Source organism: Colius striatus, chromosome Z (genome assembly GCF_028858725.1).
Source record: "Colius striatus isolate bColStr4 chromosome Z, bColStr4.1.hap1, whole genome shotgun sequence".
NCBI lineage: Eukaryota > Metazoa > Chordata > Aves > Coliiformes > Coliidae > Colius > Colius striatus.
In genome coordinates, this window is record NC_084790.1 from 947,966 (window position 1) to 965,788 (window position 17,823).

At 61.3% G+C, this 17,823-nt stretch overlaps 2 protein-coding genes across 3 annotated transcripts; both read left to right on the forward strand.

Moving 5' to 3' along the window:
* Positions 1-5,673: 5,673 nt before the first annotated feature.
* LOC104553623 (proline-rich protein 29) lies at positions 5,674-7,809 on the forward strand. Of its 2 annotated transcripts, none has more exons than XM_062019459.1 (6): positions 5,674-5,751; positions 6,113-6,215; positions 6,439-6,554; positions 7,211-7,365; positions 7,479-7,549; positions 7,686-7,809. In XM_062019459.1, exons 1-6 carry the CDS (start codon positions 5,674-5,676, stop codon positions 7,715-7,717), a joined length of 555 nt encoding a protein of 184 aa, XP_061875443.1. In that variant the 3' UTR covers positions 7,718-7,809. The 2 variants fall into 2 exon arrangements, with proteins under 2 accessions (XP_061875443.1, XP_061875444.1); XM_062019460.1 differs by having other exon boundaries at positions 7,482-7,549.
* A 3,057-nt stretch (positions 7,810-10,866) lies between these two features.
* On the forward strand, positions 10,867-17,805 carry LOC133628735 (1-acyl-sn-glycerol-3-phosphate acyltransferase alpha-like). Its single transcript, XM_062017512.1, has 7 exons — positions 10,867-11,051; positions 13,788-13,921; positions 14,228-14,403; positions 15,921-16,016; positions 16,375-16,447; positions 16,635-16,751; positions 17,765-17,805. The coding sequence occupies exons 1-7, from the start codon at positions 10,867-10,869 to the stop codon at positions 17,803-17,805; spliced, it is 822 nt and encodes a 273-aa protein (XP_061873496.1).
* Positions 17,806-17,823: the final 18 nt, after the last annotated feature.

Consider the following 17,823-nt stretch of genomic DNA (forward strand, 5'->3'; position numbering starts at 1 on the left):
TAGCAGCCACTCTGCAAGGCACGAGCATCACAACCCTCCCCATGCCCAGCTCCTGGTGCTGAGCCTCACACCTCCACCTCCCCCACAGCTCCTGAGGGACCTCACTCAGATCCAGCTCAGGATCTGGAGCAGGGGAACTCGAAGCTGAGGTGTTCCCAAGGGCTGTCTCAATGACCAAGCAACTGGAGAGATGGGCCCAGGAGCTGAGCTCCCTTCCCAGCAGCTCCTGAGCTGGAGCTGGGATCTTGCCCCTCACAACTCCCCAAAGCATCCACCACCTTCTCCCCCTTCCTCCCCTTCACCCCAAGGACCTCCTGAGTCCAACCTGCTGAGCACAGCCCTGGTGCTGGGTGACACACCATCCCCTGCAGCCGTTTGCTCTCCCATCCCCATCCCCAGCAGCTGGCCCTGGCTGATGCCAGAGCTGCTTTTTGCCCTCCTTGCTGCTCTCTCTGGACTCTTCTGCACACACACTGGGAAAGAGAAGACTCCCTTTCAGCATTTAGCCAGCCAAGCTGAGGCAGGACTCTGTTCTTGAAGCACTTCCCACCACCAAAGCCCCTTTTCTGCCAGGAGCACGAGAGGCAGGGCTGGAGGAGGCACCTCCAGCTCTCACAGCATCAGCCCCTCAGCTACCTGTGCTCAGGGGGCTTGAGGGGGGACTGTCCTGCTGTGCCCAGGCATTTCTGGCCTTGTCACCCCTTGTTCAACCCTCCTCAGTGTGTTTTGCTCAGCTCCTGCCCAGGCTGAGCCCTGTGGGGGCAGCAGCAGTGTGGGCAGGGGAGGGAATCCTTGTGCTGCTCTGCAAACTGCCTCCTGCAGCTCAGCAAGCAGCTCAGGGAAAGCAGCTTCACCCTGAGAGCCAGAGGAGGGATGCAGCATGTGCCTGGGAGGGATGGGTGCTGTGGGGAGGGATGTGGGGAGCACTGGGCTGGCTGGTTGCCCTCTGGATTAACCCCACAATGCCCCGTGCAGTGAGTGATGGGAGCTCTGCACAGCCCTGTGCTCCCACCTCAAGCAAGTGGAGGGGATTCAGCCCCCCCAAAATGAGCTGCATCCCACCCTGGCACTCCTTTCTCCATTGCCCTTGGGGGGGCTCTGAGCTCTGAACCCCACACTGGGCTCACCCAGTGCCTCCCCCAGCACCCCAAAGCCATCACTGGTGGGTGCACACCCTGCAGCCCCCCATGAGAGTGGGGCAATGCCACCCCCTCCCCTCCCTGCCACCCTGCCACCCTGTCACCGTGCTTTTGGCTCTGCAGAGGGGTCCCACCTCCCTCCCCCCATCCCCATGGGGGTCCCTCCCCTCTTCCCCACCAGGGGACAAGCTCTGCAGGGCCCTTCCAAAAGGAGACACAGTGGAGCCCTGCACAGACCTTTCCTGCAACCTTGGCTTGCCCAAGTCCTGGTTTATATTTAGCTCTCCAGGAGGAGAAGGCAGAAGAAAGGCAACTTGTGACTTTGAAGCCCAGCCTGTAGCTCCTTTGCTGAGCCTGGGAAGGTGGCTCAGGGACCTCACCAGCCACATCCCCCACTGGCCCCTCTCATCCCACACACAGCTCTGTGGCTGCTGGGCCATCGGTGCCCATTGGCACCTGCATCCCCCTGCCCTGCCTCTGCCTTTTGTGGGCACTTGCTGCCCCTGTGCCAGGCTGTTTCCTACTCTGAGGGGTCTTGAAGGGTGCCTACAGCTCTTAACAGCAGCCCAGGGATGGTGGGGGCTGTCCTGCTCCCAGCCACCTCTGGCACTCGGGCACTGAAGCCCCTGGCATTGCTTCCACCACTCCAGCCTCACCTAGAACCACAACCCCACGGACTTCCAAGAGCCCAGAGACCCTGCCCAAGAGCCTGGCAGCAGCTCAGGGTCAAAGCCAGTACTTACTGTCAGGTGGAGAGAGCAAAATCCCAAGGAGAGACCTTTTAGGGCCCCAATTTCCCTCTCCTTCGACTCCTGGAGCCTTTGGCTCAGCGAGTGCCTGTTGGCAGAGCAGCTGCTGCTGCTGTCAGATGGTCATGAGTGAAACCTGAGGACATGCAGGGTCCTTCAGGTAGCCCTGGCCCTGTCTCAGCTGCACCAATCACAGGGCTGCCAGCACCCACAGCCCCCCTGTGCCACTGCCACCCCCTGCCCGCTGCCATGCTGCTGGGACAGCCTGGGACACACGTGGAGGTGGCTCCAGGCTGCTTTTGGCACTGCATGGGAGGTGGGGAAAGGTCCCCCCAAGCCAGCACCTCCCCATTGATCTCTCCCAGAAGTGACCTGCACTTGGAAAGAGCAGAGGGACAACTGCAAGGGAGGGAGGGGGTTTGGTGCCAAGCCCTCTGCCAACTGAGCTTGGGGCACTTTGGGAGGGTTGTTGCCATCCTGCAGCACCAGCCATGGCTCCTCCTCTCAGAATCACACAGTGCTGGGGGCTGCCAGGGTCCTGCAGAGCTGCTGCAGCCCCAGCCCTGCTCCAGCAGCTCCCCCTGGCTCAGGGGGCACAGGAATGTGTCCAAGTGGGGTTGGGAACCTCCTGAGGAGCCTCCACACCCTCCCTGGGCAGCCTGGGCCAGGGCTCCCTCAGCTCAGCACCAAAGGAGCTTCTCCTCCTGTGCCAGGGGCACTTATCTGCAAGTGTGTGGTGCCTGGCATTTCTCCTCCATCCCCTCCATGCTCACCCTCTGCTGCTGCTGCAGCTTGCCCCAGCAGCCTGTTTCCCTGCCCACCAGCAGCATCTCAAGGGCAGGATGAGCAGCCCTGCAGGCTCACCCTGCTTGGACTGTGTCCCTTGCCATGGGCCCTGCCTGGGAGCATGCCCAGGGGCTGAGGCAGAGCACAGGACAGTGCAAACCAGGGGCTATGCCATGTGGTTGTCTCCCCTCTTGCCCTTCCTGATGGGCCCTTTGCATGCCCACACAGCTGTGGGGGTACCAAGGATGCTCAGTGGGCACCCAGGGATGGGAGGGCAGCGTGGAGAGGTGCCCAGCTTGCAGGGCTCACCCCTTTTTAGGGTGCCCAAGGGCTGTGGTGGGAGCAAACCAGCCTGGTCAGAGGGGACTCCTCATCTCTCCAACACAGCTCTGCACAACCTTTTTGCTGCTTGTCCAGTCCCCAGACACCCTGGAGTGACCCTGTGGGCTTGGGGGGAGCTGCAGCTCCTGCCCTCCCCAGCCTGGCACCCCTTGCTGACACATTCCCATGGCAATTTGCCTTTCCCTTCCTGCAGCCCTGAGGCTCCTCCTGCTCACTGGCCTGCAATGCAATCCATCAAAGCATGGCTGGAGATGTGAGCACCCAGGAGCTGGGAAGGGAAGGTTCCTGCCTCAGTTCTGCTTGGTGCTCCATCATGTCCCTCTTGGGTCCTGTGCCTGGGGTGGTGCAGCATGGCCCAGAGCCTTAGCTCCATGCAGGACATGCTGAAGCTGTGCTTTGGGGAGCATCACTTCAGTGAAAAAACCTGACCCCAGGGCTCTTGATTTTGTGCCTTGGAGCCCAGGCTCAGAGGGAAGAGCCTCACATTACCAGCCAGGGGGTTGCCACAGAGAGCACAGGGAGCTGGAGAGCAAAGCCTGCACCAAGGGGCACAGGGCATCCCCTGCACACAGCTCTGGGCACTTTCCACTTGCTCAAGGCAGGAGCTGGGTGGCAGCAGCTGCCCCTAAACCCAGCCTGGGCAAGCCCAGGAGAGCTGCACTGGTCTTTGCCTAGAGGGAAGCTGGGGTGAGGCTGGGAACCCTGCCATGTGGCTCCTGCCCTTTGGGAAGCCAGAGGAGCTCCAGCACTGGGCACAGGCACAAAGGCACAGCTCTGCCCCCAACACCAGCCAAAGGCCAGCTGGAACCAGGAGCTTGGGGTGCCCAGGGGTCCTCCCAACAGCACTTTGGGTGCAAGCCATGCAGGCAGGGAGCAAAGCAGCAGGCAAAGGCACAGCTCTCCCAGCCCTGAGCCCCCTCCCCATCCATGCTGAGCCCAGGGCTGCCCTGGGGGGGTCCCTCCTGGCTCCTTGGACACTCATGGGGCTGGCTGCCCACACCCCCCCCAGCCCTGGAACCCCCTCACCTCACTCCCTGGGTGCTCTCAGGGCCCTGGGCAGAGTCATTGTGTGCTGGCAGCTGGGGCAGCAGGCAGCAAGCCCCTGGCTGTGCCCAGGGTCCCTGCAGGCTGTGTGTGTGTGTGCCCAGGGCTGGGGCTGCATCAGGTGTCAGTGCCCATGGTGTGTGGGGCAGCAGTGCCACCCAATGGCTCCAGCCAAAACACCTCCTGTCCCCAGGGTACCCCCAGGACAGGGCACCTTCCAGCCACCTCTGGATGCCACCTGGCTGGGCAAGAGCAGTGGGGATGGTGTTCTGCAGGGGGTGGGAGGGGAAGGTTTGCCTTGGGCACATCCCTGGCAGCAAGGGCTTGGCTGGGAGTGGCTCTGAGGCTTTGTGGCAGTGCTCAAGGCCTGGGGAAGCTCCCAGAGGGATGTCCTCCAGGCAGGGCTGCTCCCAGGAGCCCAGCACTGGGGCTGCTGCTGCCTGGCATTGCAGCTGACTGAGGCATTTCCCAGGCAGATTGAGCCACTTGCAACAACCCTTTTGCAAGCAGCAAAGGCTCATTTACCAAGGGCTGGATGTGACTGTGTTACCTCCATCCCACCTGACAGCAGAGGAGGAGGCTGGCCCCAGCCTCCCTTCTTCATTTGAAGCCCTGCAAGGAGGAAACAGTCTGAGGAGGATGATTCAGAGCCCAGAGGACACTGGATGATGCCTTGGGGCTCAGGATGAAGATGGGACTCGAGGTATTAGAAGCATGAGACCTCCTGGTAAGTGGAAGAGACACTTTGTGTTTGCAATTAGCTCTCCAAACCTCACTCACTTCTCCTCCTGGAGCCAAGGAGCATCCCTGAGAGGTGTGTGCCCAGGTGCCCAGTGGCTGTCCTGTCTCTGGGCTTTGGCTTCAAGTGCAATGCCAAACTGGTTTTTGGACTGGTTTGGTTTATGTCCTTTAGGAGCCAGCAGTGATTATTGGGGGATGTGTTGCCTCAGTCCTGCTTACTTCACCTTCCTTGAGTCTTAGGCAAGGTTACTGCCTCCTGCCCCTGTTTCCTCATTTGGGGAAGCTCTCTGGCTCCAAATTGGCTCTGGGGAAAGGGGGTTGGCACAAGGGATGGGCTGTCACCTGGCTGTCCTCCCCCACTTACCAGAGGGCAGCTGAGTGAGTCACTGCTGCTGGGCCATAGCAGAGCACAGCCCCGTGTTCCCTGTCTGCCAGCCACCCATCACACCCTGGCAGCTCCTGCTCTGCTGCTCAGCTCCTGTGCCAAACCTTGCTGCTGCTCAGTGTGTGTGTGCTGCAAGCAGGGGCCCCTGCAGAGAGAGCAGCATGTGCTGGAGGCTGGAGGGGTCCTGCAGAGCTGCCCCAGCCCCTGCTCCAGCAGCTTCCCCTGGCTCAGGGGGCACAGGAACGTGTCCAAGTGGGGTTGGGAACCTGAGAATGGAGCCCAAAGCACCCCTTCCCCACAGCCTTTTGCAGGGGGAGGCTTATCCTGGGGTACACTGCAGGGAAAAGCAGCCCAGGGCCACTCTCCCAGTGGCCAAACCTCCAGGGAGGCTTTGTTTAGCCCCAGCAGCTATAGCAACGAGCCCTGCAGCAGCTCTGCCAGCCCCATCGCCCTGTGCCAGCCCCAGTGCCCTGTGCCAGCCCCAGCCATGGAGGTGGGAGCATCAGGGGACCCCCATGGGGTCTGGGGGGACCCCTCAGCAGGGACCTACATCATCCCACCCAGGGTAAGGCGTGGAGAGCAGGTTCTGCCTCTGGGTTGATGGGTTGGTCAAGGCTCAAAGGGGTAAGGGGGGGAAATGGGGGGGTTGGGGAGCAGAGAGGGGCTGGGCTGGGTGCCAGGGGCTGGATTGGCAAAGCAAAATGCCACCCTGCTCCCTGGAGAGCCTGGGCAGGCACAGGGATGTGGCCCCAGGGCTGGGCACCATTCAGCCAGGCTGGCACAGCTGCAGCCCCACACAGAGAAGGTTCAGTGCAAGCCCCCTGAGGCTCTCCTCCCTGCTCCCCCTGGGTGCCAACACTGCCAACACCTCCTGTCCCCCCTCCTTGGCTGCCAGCCTGGCTTTCCCTTCCCCTCCTGCCCCTCAGGTGCCCACCCAGCCGCCACAGCAGCCGCTGCTCATCCTCCAGCAGCTTCCCAGGACCCTGGTGACCCCCAGCCCCCCCTCTGGAGCCCCACAGCTCCAGGGAGGTGAGTAGACACCCTCAGCCTTCCAAGCAGCTTCATTTCAGCCATGCAAGAAGGGGTTTAGATGCCACATGTGCCTTCCAGATTAGGGTAGGGGGGAGAGGCTGGCTCAGCTCCCACTGCTTGGGCACTGGGACAAGCCTTGATGCCACCCCATGCCATGGCTGTGTGTCTGGTGCCCTTGCTCTGATCTCTCCCTGACTCCCAGCCTCTTACTCTCTGGCAGATTTAATTGAGTTGATGATGATTCAAAGCTCCCAGATGCACCAGGTGGTGATGAACAGCTTGGCTGTGTCAGCTCTCATGGCCTTTGGGTTTGGGCCAGCCCCAGATGCTGCCCAGGTAAGGGCCAAGGATGCTGCATGGGCAAAGGGACCAAAAGAACCAAAGAGATGGGGCAAAGGGACCTTCCCAGAGCTGCTCAGGACACTGTGGGTGCAGAACCTGGCTGATGATTGCAGCCCTTTGGGGCTTTTAGGGCTCTGTGTGTGGGTTTGACCCAGCACAAAGCCCACCCAGCTGCCTGGGGGTGCTGGGCAGAGCCAGGCCCCTCCTGGCACGGGCAGCACTGGGCTGCAGGATGGCTCTGCAAGGGCTCACAACACCTTCTCAACCATTTCATCCCTGTGGGGTGAGGCAAAGGCTGCTTTCCCAGCAGGGCTGAGAGCTGGGCTGCAGGCAGCTGCCTCTCACTGCCAGATGGCATCTCCAGGCATTGCCCCTCCTGTGCTGCCTGCCCAGTGCCCACCAGCTCACCCACACCCACCCTCCCACCTCTCACCACACTGCCTCTTCCCAGCAGCCTTCTGAGGTGGGGTTTCCCTCTTCCCTGGCTGCCCATGGGGCTGGAGCCAAGCAGCTGGAGCCTGGCAGAGCCCCTGGAGCCAAGCAAAGCTCCCTGGCACCTCCCTCGGTGCTGCTTTGGGCTGGGAGCTCTCTGGGTGCTGCTTTGGGGAGCACAAGGGCTGTGGCACAGCTCTGCCTCTTCATCCCTGCAGGTGATGCCTCTGGAGACTGATGAGGAAGAGGAGGCTGTGGTTTTCCACCACCACTACCTCCCCTACCCCAGGCCTGCTCCCCTCCTGGCGTGGGCAGTGCCAGGGCAGGCTGAGGCGCCGCTGGGCACGGGCTGGCTGCCCGAGGATCAGGAGGTGTGAGTAGCCAGGCTGCTGCCCCATGGCACCCAGCATGGGGCTGTGTGCTGTCCCTGAGGCCCCAGGGGACAGTGGCAGGCTGGCATTTACTCCTCCCCTTGCTCCTCTCCAGCAGTGCTGTGCCTCCCCCTCCACCCCCCAGTGCCACAGGGACAGTGGGAGCCAACGTCCCACCAGCCTCAGGTAAGGACCTGCTCTTCCCCCTGCCCTTCCAGGAGAGCCTCAGTGGGCATGGACTGGGCAGCCCCTGCTCAAAGCCTGAGCTCTCCCTGCTCCTTCCATCCTTGCCCATGCTCCAGGTCCCTTTTTCTCCCTGCAGAGTACTATGACGTGGTGGAGGAGAGGCTGTGAGCTCCACTTGGCCCAACACAGATCCCTCCTGCACATCCCAGCCCTGGAGCCCAGCATGATCCTGAGGGTGCTGAGCAGTGGTGCTGCACAATCCCCAGCCTTCCATGGAGAGGAAGCTTCATGCCCTCAGTGCATGTTGCTGGGTGCATTTACCTCCTCCCCACAACAAGGCTCAGGGTGTCAGCCTGGCACCAAACCCCAGGTGACCAGTGTGAGCCCCAGCAGGGACAGGCTTCCTCTCCATGCTCTGCACAGGGCACATCCCTGGCACACTTGCTGTGCCAGCCCAGCCCTGGCACATGTGTCTCTACCATGGCACCAGCTGCTCTGTATCCCCATGAGCTTGTGTGAGGGGAGGGAGGGGAGTGATGGCAGCCCACATGGTCCTGGTCTTCACCAGGCCCTTTCAGATCTCCAAGCAGCCTGTCATTAATTGGCTTTGTTAAGAAAGTGTCCTGCTGTCACTAATGAAGCCTCTGTAATTAGGCAGCCTGGATGCAGAGCTCTCTCCAGGCTGTGTGGTGTTGGGGGGGATGAGCCTCTTGCAGCCCTGGATTGGGGGGTGTGTGGAGAAGCTGCTGGGAGGCAGAATGGGCTGCCTCTGCCACCTCTCCAACCTCACTTAGGGACAACAGCCTTGCTCTGATCCCAGCTTCACAAGCAGAGCTGCTGGCAGGAGACTTCAGGGCTGCTGGAGCTCAGAGCATGCAGTAAGTTGGTACCCAAGCAACAGCACCTTCAATCCCCTGCTGGGACACTGCCCTGGCTCTCCCCTGGGCTCCCAATGGAAAGGTTTATCCTCCCTGAGCTCAGCACCAAGCTGTGCTCTGGCACAGGCACATCTCTCCCCTGCAGCAAAACTCAGCCTGAAGCTGGAGGAGAAGCTCCCAAACGTGGAGGGGGCACAGTCCTGTTGGAAAGCAGCTCTGCCTGTGGGAGAAGCCCAGCAGCAGGGAAGGAGAGCATCCCCCAGCAAAGCTGACCTTGGTGCCAAAGCAGGCTGGTGCACAAAGGTTTCCACAGCCACAAAGAGGAGGAGGAGTGAGCTGGCATGGGGTGGGCAGGGAGGTTGAGCTCCAGATGTGGCCCAAGCTTAGCCTGAATATGAGAATAACGAGAGGAATGGGAGGATGGAGCAATGGGCATTGCATCACTGCCCTGCTTTGGGCTGGGATACAGTGAATTCCCTTCCCTAGCAGCTGGGCTTTGGCTTTTGGGGGTGAGAATCATGTTGCTCACAGGCTGCTGTTGGGATTTGCTGCCCAAGGGAAGCACTGCCCAGCTTGCCCTGCCCTGCCAGTGAGGGGGGACATGAGATGCATGGCCAGGACAGCTGACATCATCTAACCAAGGATCTATGCCACCCCACAGCCCATCAACTGGGAGGGGGGAAAAGTGCTGGGGAGGGGAAACCACAGCCCAGGCATCAGGCAGGGGCTGCACTGGGGCATCCCTTGGCTCTCCTCCCCTCCCTCTTGCTGTGTTCTTGCTTCTCCTTGCAATGCTGCTGCTGTGCTTTGTGATTCATGGCCTGATGATGCTCTCCCAGTGCAGTTGTGAAACTGTTCCCATCCCAACCCACGAGCCTGACATTTCTTTCCCCTGATTCTCCTTCCCCATCCCACTGCTGGGGGAAGGAGGGTGTTGAGGGAGCAGCTGCCTGCTGCTTTGAGCTGCTTCTCAGGGGAAAAGAAACCCTGGAGCCTTTGCTGGGGTCACACTGGTGGAACTGGGACAGCTGGAGAACATCAGGCAGCCACTGAAGCCAGAGGCACCTGCAGCCACGTGGAGCAGGGCCAGGGAGGAAGAGTGGAGGGAAAGGGATGCTCTCTGCCATGACAAGCACTTGCTTTGGCAAAGCAAGCTCAGAGCTCCCAAAAGGGCAGCCCAGGGCTGGCCCCCAGCCTGTGTGCCCAGTGTGGAAGCAGCAGAGTGGAAGGGGAGCCTAATTAGAGGCCTGTGGGTGCTAATTGCAGCCCTGTAAACACCTCATGCAATGCAGCCCCTGGCTGCCAAGTGGGGCATGAGGCTGGCATTGCCCTCAGCGTGGGGCTGGCATTGCCCTCAGCATGGAGCTGGCATTGCCCACAGCATGGAGCTGGCATTGCCCTCAGCATGGAGCTGCACTGCACTCAGCTCAGAGCTGGCATTGCCCTTTGCATTACCCTCAGCACAGGGCTGGCACTGCCCTCAGCATGGAGCTGGCATTGCCCTCAGCATGAGGCTGCATTGCCCTCAGCTCAGGGCTGGCATTGCCCTTTGCATTGCCCTCAGCATGGAGCTGCATTGCACTCAGGGCTGGCATTGCCCTTGACATTGCCCTCAGCATGGAGCTGCATTGCCCTCAGCATGAGGCTGGCACTGCCCTCAGCATGGAGCTGGCATTGCCCTCAGCATGGAGCTGCATTGCCCTCAGCATGAGGCTGGCATTGCCCTTTGCACTGCCTTCAGCATGGAGCTGCATTGCCCTCAGCATGAGGCTGGCATTGCCCTTTGCACTGCCTTCAGCATGGAGCTGCATTGCACGCAGGGCTGGCATTGCCCTTGGCATTGCCCTCAGCATGGGGCTGGCAGGGCACACACCCCCATGGCATCACCTGCACCCTGGGGACAGATGGCAGGGGAAGGGCAGAGGGGCTCCTGCAGCCCAGACTGGGGGCTACTGGGCAGTGCTGGCAGGGAGCTCCTGTGCAAGGAGCTGAGAGTGTGCAGGGGGAGGTCTGGGGATCAGCAGAGGTCTGGGATGAGCCTTAGTGATGGCTGTGGATCAGAACCAGCTGCTGCCACCCCAGGCTCAGGCTCTGTGATGCCAGGAGAGGTGCCCAGAGCAGGGATCCTCCTGTGGGTGACAGCTCTGCTGGCTTTTAGCCTGGGAGGGCCCCTGTCAGCAGTGACAGGGTGACTCAGGGTCCCTGCCATTGACTCATCACCCCTCTCTACCCTTTGGTGGGGCAGCCTGGCTGCTGCCTGAGCCAGCCCATCCTCAGGGTGACATGCACACAGCAGCTTCCCCTGGGCCAGCCCCAACCACCCACACTCTGCTCTGCTCAGCCAGCCCATTGCCCTGCCACGCTCTCAGCATCCCCCTGTCACTCCCTCTGCTCCCTGGGCTGTAGGCTGAGCTCCTCAGCACCCTCCTGCTGCCACACATGGCCGTGCTGCTCCTCCAAGGGCTGCTGCTCCTCCTTCCCTTGGCAGCCCTGCTGCTTTACTGCTACAATGCCACCTTCCATTACCTGTGCAAGGTGGCCTTCTTCAACTGCTGGGTGGTGGCCATGGCCACGCTCCTGGCCCCTTTGGTGGCTTTTCGAGGTCGCTCTGTGGAGAACATGAGGTGAGTGTGGCCCTGGGGGTGTTCTGGGCTGGAGATGCCTGGGCTTTGCCTGCAACTGGGGAGCTCCTGGGGCTTTGCCTGCAACTGGGGAGCTCCTGGGGCTTTGCCTGCAACTGGGGAGCTCCTGGAGCTTTGCCTGCAACTGGGGAGCTCCTGGTTGAGGAGCTGAGAGTGTGCAGGGGGAGGTTTGGGGATCAGCAGGGATGTGGGATGAGCCTTAGTGATGGTTGTGGATCAGAACAAGCTGCTGCTGCTCTGTGGTGCCAGGAGAGGTGCCCAGAGCAGGGATCCTCCTGTGGGTGACAGCTCTGCTGGCTTTTAGCCTGGGAGGGCCTTTGTCATCCACATGTTGCCTGGTGCATAGGCACAGCTCTGTGCTGGCCACTGCTTGAGCCCTGCAGCCACAGCCAGGGCTGTGGTTCTGTCCATGTGGCAATGCAAAGGGACATCAGCATCTTGTGCTACGGGGAAGAGGTGCTGGCCATGGCCAGGGAGGCTGCTGGAGGTGAGCAGCTGGCTCAGGACTGGAGGGTGAAGCAGAGAGGGATCCCTCTTGGCCACAGCAAGTCAGCAGCTGGGTGGGTGACAGGCAAAGCTTGGGTGGCTTTTGGCAAAGGCTTGAAGGCACAACCACCAGCAGGATGCAAATGCAGCCTGTTGCCACCTCCCTGGCAGTGCAGCCACTGGCAGGCTCTGGGATGGCTGGGTGCCAGGCTCTGGGATGGCTGGGTGCCAGGCTGTGGGATGGCTGGGTGCCAGCAGCTGTGGGGCACGATGCAGCCCTGGCCCTGCTCAGGGGAGTGCTGGCAGCCCAGAGCACAGCAGCCCCAGAGGAAGGAGGTGGCTTTGAAGGGTGTTGCAACCCTGGTGCTGGATTCCTGGCTGTGGCAGCATAGCAGGAGGGAGGGGATTAATTACATCAGGGTGAAAGGAAAAGCATCCCCCACTCAGAGCTGGTGGCACTGGCGTGACGTGGCCGTGACTCACCCTGCCACCAGCACCTGGCAGCCTCCTCCTCCTCCTCCTCCTCCTCCTCCTCCTGAGCAGCACACCCAGCCCAGCTCCTCCTCAGCCTCCAAATCCCCAAGCCTCCGGCTTGCAGCCTGTCCCTGCCATTAATCCTGGCTCCAGGGCATTGGCACCAGTTGTTTTGCTTCCCTGCACACATGGGCATCTCTGAGGCTGTGGCTCCCAAAGGAGGGGTGGGCTTCTGCTACCCTCTGTGCACCATGTCTCCTCCTCCTCTGGGTTTGCCTCTGCTCTCTCCTCCCAAGCTGTTTCTCATCCCTCCCTGGTGCTGAGCCCTTGCTGTCCCCTGTGCACCATGTCTCCTCCTCCTCTGGGTTTGCCTCTGCTTTCTCCTAAGCTGTTTCTCATCCCTCCCTGTCCCCTGCCCTGTGAGCAAGCACTAGACCCTGGCCCAGGTTCTCTTGGTGCTGTGGGTTGCCTGAGTGCTGCATTTCAACACCCAGCAGCGTGGCAGCTTTTTATCTGCACTCTGGGGATGCTGCAATCCCCATTGCTCCATCCTCACTCCATTCCTCTCATACTGAGCATCACCCTTCATCAGCTCTGCCATCCTGACCTTACCCTTCCTGTCCAACCCTCCCTGGCTGCTGCCACTTACTCCTCCTTGCTCCCCCTTCCCATCTGCACAGATGGAACCTCCATCTCTTTGCTGGTGAAAGCTCTAGGGAACAAATCTGATGGGGGAGCAGCTGAGGGACCTGGGGTTGTGTAGCCTGGAGAAGAAGAGGTTGAGAGGAGACAGGAGCACTCTGCAGGGAGCTGGGGGTCAGGCTCTGCTCCCAAGTGACAGGACAAGAGAAAACAACCTCAGGCTGCCCCAGGGGAGGTTGAGGTTGGAGCTGAGGCAGAACTGTTTCCCTGAGAGGGGTGTCAGCCCTGTGCCAGGCTGCCCAGGGAGCTGGGGCAGTGCCCAGCCCTGGAGGGATCCCAAAGGCACAGAGCTGAGGTGCTGAGGCCATGGGGTAGTGCTGGGCTGGGGCTGCAGCAGCTTAAGAGCCTTTTTCCACCCAAAATGACTCTGTGTCTCTCCCTGCCACTGCAGGGAAGCTGCTCTTTGTGATGTCCCCTAGTGAACAGAAGCTGAGTTGGTTTCCTCTGCTCTGCTTCTCTTCCCCCTCCAGCTGCTGCCCAAAGCTTGATGTCTGCACTGCTTTGGACAACCCCTGGAGACATCTGCCTCCCTGTGAGCCCTCTTTGTCTCAAGACTGTTCCTTTGTGTGTCCCATCTTCTGAGAGCCTGGGGTCTGTGTGTCCAGCCCTCCCACCCAGCCCCAGCTGTGCCCATGGGGAAGCCTCAGGGGGAGGCTCATCTCACCAGTGGCACTTGCCCTCACTGGGATGTGATGATTTGCACCTTGCCTGCAGGCAGATATTCCATCTCTTGCTTTCCCATCATCCCTAGGCAGATGGGCTTTCATTCTCAATGCCACCAGCTTGTGCTGCCTGTTCTTCAGCAGCATCTACAGGGAGGGAGCAGCTGGTGTCAGCCTGGGTGTGATGGCAAGGTCAGCCCTGAGCCACGCAGCCTCCAGTTGTGCCTGAAAGCAAGCAAAGCATCACTCAGCCCACACAGACCCACCTTGGGACACCCTGTTGGCTTGTGCAGAGCAGCTCTGGGCTGGCCCATCTTGCACTGAGTGATAGTGGAAGGCTGGAGACTCCCCCAGTGCTCTGGATCTGCTCCCCACGTGTGTTCCTCTGCCCTAGGCTCCTGCGTGCTGCCATCCTGCCCCTCAAACGCTTCTATGGCATCAAGATGCAGGTGTGGGGCTCTGAGCATCTCAACACCAAGGAGCCCTATGTGATAGTTTGCAACCACCAAGCTTCCCTTGACCTCTTGGGTACGTGCAAGGAAGGGTTTGGGGGGTGGGGGTGTGTGTGGGGGGTGGCTCATCCATGCACAGGCAGCTTTTAGGGTGCTGCAGGGGTAGACCAAGATCACCCTGGGGAGGATTTATCCAGAAGCAGGATTAATCCAGGGTCCTGTGGCAGGAATAAGCCAGAAATGCTGCTGGGATGTTGCTCAGGGCTCTGGGTGTGTTGTGGGAGGCTGGAACACGATGCTGGCTCCCTGCAGCCCCGTGCTGGCTTGCTTCTGGGTACTGCCAGGCAGGGCTGGATCCTCACCTCTCCCATCCACCTTCCAGGCATGGTGGAGGTCATTCCTGAGCGCTGTGTGCCCATTGCCAAGAAGGAGCTGCTCTACATGGGCACGGTGGGCTGGGCCTGCTGGCTCAGTGGCATCATCTTCATCGACCGCCACAGACGAGACGACGCCATCGACGTCATCTCCCGCACAGCCACGGCCCTGAGGAGGGACAACGTGAGGGCTGCTGGGGCTGGGAGGGGGGCCAGGGCTCACACAGCTCCCAGGGTGCTCACACAGCTCCCAGGGTGCTGGGCAGAGCTCACAGAGCTGCCAGGGTGCTGAGCAGAGCTCACACAGCTCCCAGGATGCTCACACAGCTCCCAGGGTGCTCACACAGCTCCCAGGATGCTGGGCAGAGCTCACACAGCTCCCAAGGTGCTGGGCAGAGCTCACACAGCTCCCAGGGTGCTCACACAGCTCCCAGGGTGCTCAAATAGCCCCCAGGATGCTGGGCAGAGCTCACACAGCTCCCAAGGTGCTGGGCAGAGCTCACACAGCTCCCAGGGTGCTCACACAGCTCCCAGGATGCTGGGCAGAGCTCACACAGCTCCCAGGGTGCTCACACAGCTCCCAGGGTGCTCAAATAGCCCCCAGGATGCTGGGCAGAGCTCACACAGCTCCCAAGGTGCTGGGCAGAGCTCATACAGCTCTCAGGGTGCTCACACAGCTCCCAGGGTGCTGGGCAGAGCTCACACAGCTGCCAGGGTGCTGGGCAGAGCTCACACAGCTGCCAGGGTGCTGGGCAGAGCTCACACAGCTGCCAGGGTGCTGGGCAGAGCTCACACAGCTCCCAGGGTGCTGGGCAGAGCTCACACAGCTGCCAGGGTGCTGGGCAGAGCTCACACAGCTCCCAGGGTGCTCACACAGCTCCCAGGGTGCTGAGCAGAGCTCACACAGCTCCCAGGCTGCTCACACAGCTCCCAGGGTGCTGAGCAGAGCTCACACAGCTCCCAGGGTGCTCACACAGCTCCCAGGGTGCTGGGCAGAGCTCACACAGCTCCCAGGGTGCTCACACAGCTCCCAGGGTGCTGGGCAGAGCTCACACAGCTCCCAGGGTGCTCACACAGCTCCCAGGATGCTGGGCAGAGCTCACACAGCTCCCAGGGTGCTCACACAGCTCCCAGGGTGCTGGGCAGAGCTCACACAGCTCCCAGGGTGCTCACACAGCTCCTAGGGTGCTGGGCAGAGCTCACACAGCTGCCAGGGTGCTGAGCAGAGCTCACACAGCTCCCAGGCTGCTCACACAGCTCCCAGGGTGCTGGGCAGAGCTCACACAGCTGCCAGGGTGCTCACACAGCTCCTAGGGTGCTGGGCAGAGCTCACACAGCTCCCAGGTTGCTGGGCAGAGCTCACACAGCTCCCAGGGTGCTCACACAGCTGCCAGGGTGCTGACCAGAGCTCACACAGCTGCCAGGGTGCTGACCAGAGCTCACACAGCTCCCAGGGTGCTGGGCAGAGCTCACACAGCTCCCAGGGTGCTCACACAGCTCCTAGGGTGCTGGGCAGAGCTCACACAGCTCCCAGGGTGCTCACACAGCTGCCAGGGTGCTGAGCAGAGCTCACACAGCTGCCAGGGTGCTGAGCAGAGCTCACACAGCTCCCAGGGTGCTGAGCAGAGCTCCCAGAGCTGCCAGGCTGCTGACAGAGCTGCCAGGGCAGGCTCCATGCTCACGTCTCCCCCTCTCTCCCAGCTCCGAGTGTGGATTTTCCCTGAGGGCACGAGGAACCAGAGCAGGTCCATGCTGCCCTTCAAGCGTGGGGCTTTCCACCTGGCTGTGAAGGCTCAGGTAAAGGCATGGAGAGGAGGGGGCTGAGGGCACACAGCAGCACTCTCTGCAGCTCCCTGGCAGCAGGATGCAGGGAGCTGGGGGTCAGCCTCTGCTCCCCAGTGACATGAGGCAACGGGCTGGAGTTGCCCCAGGGGGGGTTGAGGTTGGAGCTGAGGCACAACTGGTTCCCTCAGAGGGGTGTCAGCCCCTGTGCCAGGCTGCCCAGGGAGCTGGGGCAGTGCCCAGACCTGGAGGGATCCCAAACACACAGAGCTGAGGTGCTGAGGCCATGGGGTAGTGCTGGGCTGGGACTGCTGGAGTCCCACTTGGGGATGAATCTGTATGGGGGACAGCCCTGAGCCTCCATCTCCTCCAGGTTCCCATCTTCCCTGTTGTGATCTCTCCATACTGGGACTTCTTCAGCTCCAAGGAGAAGAAATTCACCTCTGGTAAGTGATGGCTCAGAAGCCTCAGTGGCAGGAGGCAGAGCTGGGGGGAGGGATGAGGCACCTGGGGCTTGAAGGTCTCAGTGACACACAAGTGATGCTGATGGAGGTGGGAAGGGGGAAACCTGGTTGTTGCTGCTGGTGGTGGGTTCATCTAACAGCAGGCCCAGCCTCTCCCTTCTCTCTGCAGGGACATGTACCATCAGAGTCCTCCCCAGGGTGGAAACCCAGGGCCTGAGCCCTAAGGATGTGCCAGGGCTGACAGAGGCTGTTTGGCAGGCCATGGCTGATGCCCTGGCTGGGCTGTGTGCAGCCAGAGCTGGGCAGCAGCGCTGAGCAGCCCCAGGGCCAAGCAGCACACAGCCCCCAGCAGCCACCAGGCACAAGGACTGAGCCCCTGGGGGAAATGAGGGAGGTGCCACAGCCAGAAGCTGGGCCATGCTGTCCCTTTGTGTTTCCCCCCCACCTTGGATGTGCCCACCAGACCTGGGAGAGCAGGAGGGTGCCCTGGTGCAAGGGGAAGCAGGGCAAGGCAGGATGGGGCCCAAGCAGCACCCTAAAACAGTGCAAAGTGCCCCTAAACCCTTTTGCTGTGACTGTGCATCCCCTCCCTGGGGTTCTGCCTGTCTCCTCTGAACCTGGAGCAGTGTCTGGCCCTGGGATGCAAACCCTGGCAGCCTGGGTGGCTGCTGGGGAGGGGGGTCACTGCACCAGTTCCTCATGCTGGGATTCACCCATGGGCTTGTTGGGTGGCTTCTGCCAGGGGCTCCTGCAAGCTGCAGCTGGCTCTGGGGAGGGCTCCAGAGCACAGAGGGTGGGGTGGGTTGTGGGGAGGGGTCTTGGGGGATGTTGCCACATGGGAAGAGAGTCCTTGATGCTGAGGGTGTGAGATTAAACAGCCCTTACCTGGTGTGAGGTGTGTGTGTGGTGCTGAGGGGACTCATCTCCTTCCCTTGGGGACACCCCAGTGTCTGCATGGGGTGAGAGGAGCCTGGGGCAGGGTTCCAATGGGGTGGGTTAGGTCTGGCCCTGCCTTAAGGCCAAGGTGTAAGTGCACAGAAGAGCAACTGTGAAGTCCAACAGCTCAGAAGGGCCTGGCTGGGTGGTCTGTGCCCTGGGCAGGCTCCCAAGGGTGATGGGGGAAGGTTTGGGTGCTGTAGCTCTGCAGAGAGCACCCAGGGCTGGGAAACACCCAAGTGGCCTCTGCCTTGAGAAGCCAGAGGGGAGCAGTGGGATTTGGTGAGGAGGTCCCTGTGCTCCTCCCCTACTCAGGTGTCCCCTGCCCATGCTACTCCTCACCCTCCACATTCCCCTACCCAGTGCACATGCACCCCATGGGCCTGGACCAGCCCAGGGGGTGACCCTCCCCCTGATGAACA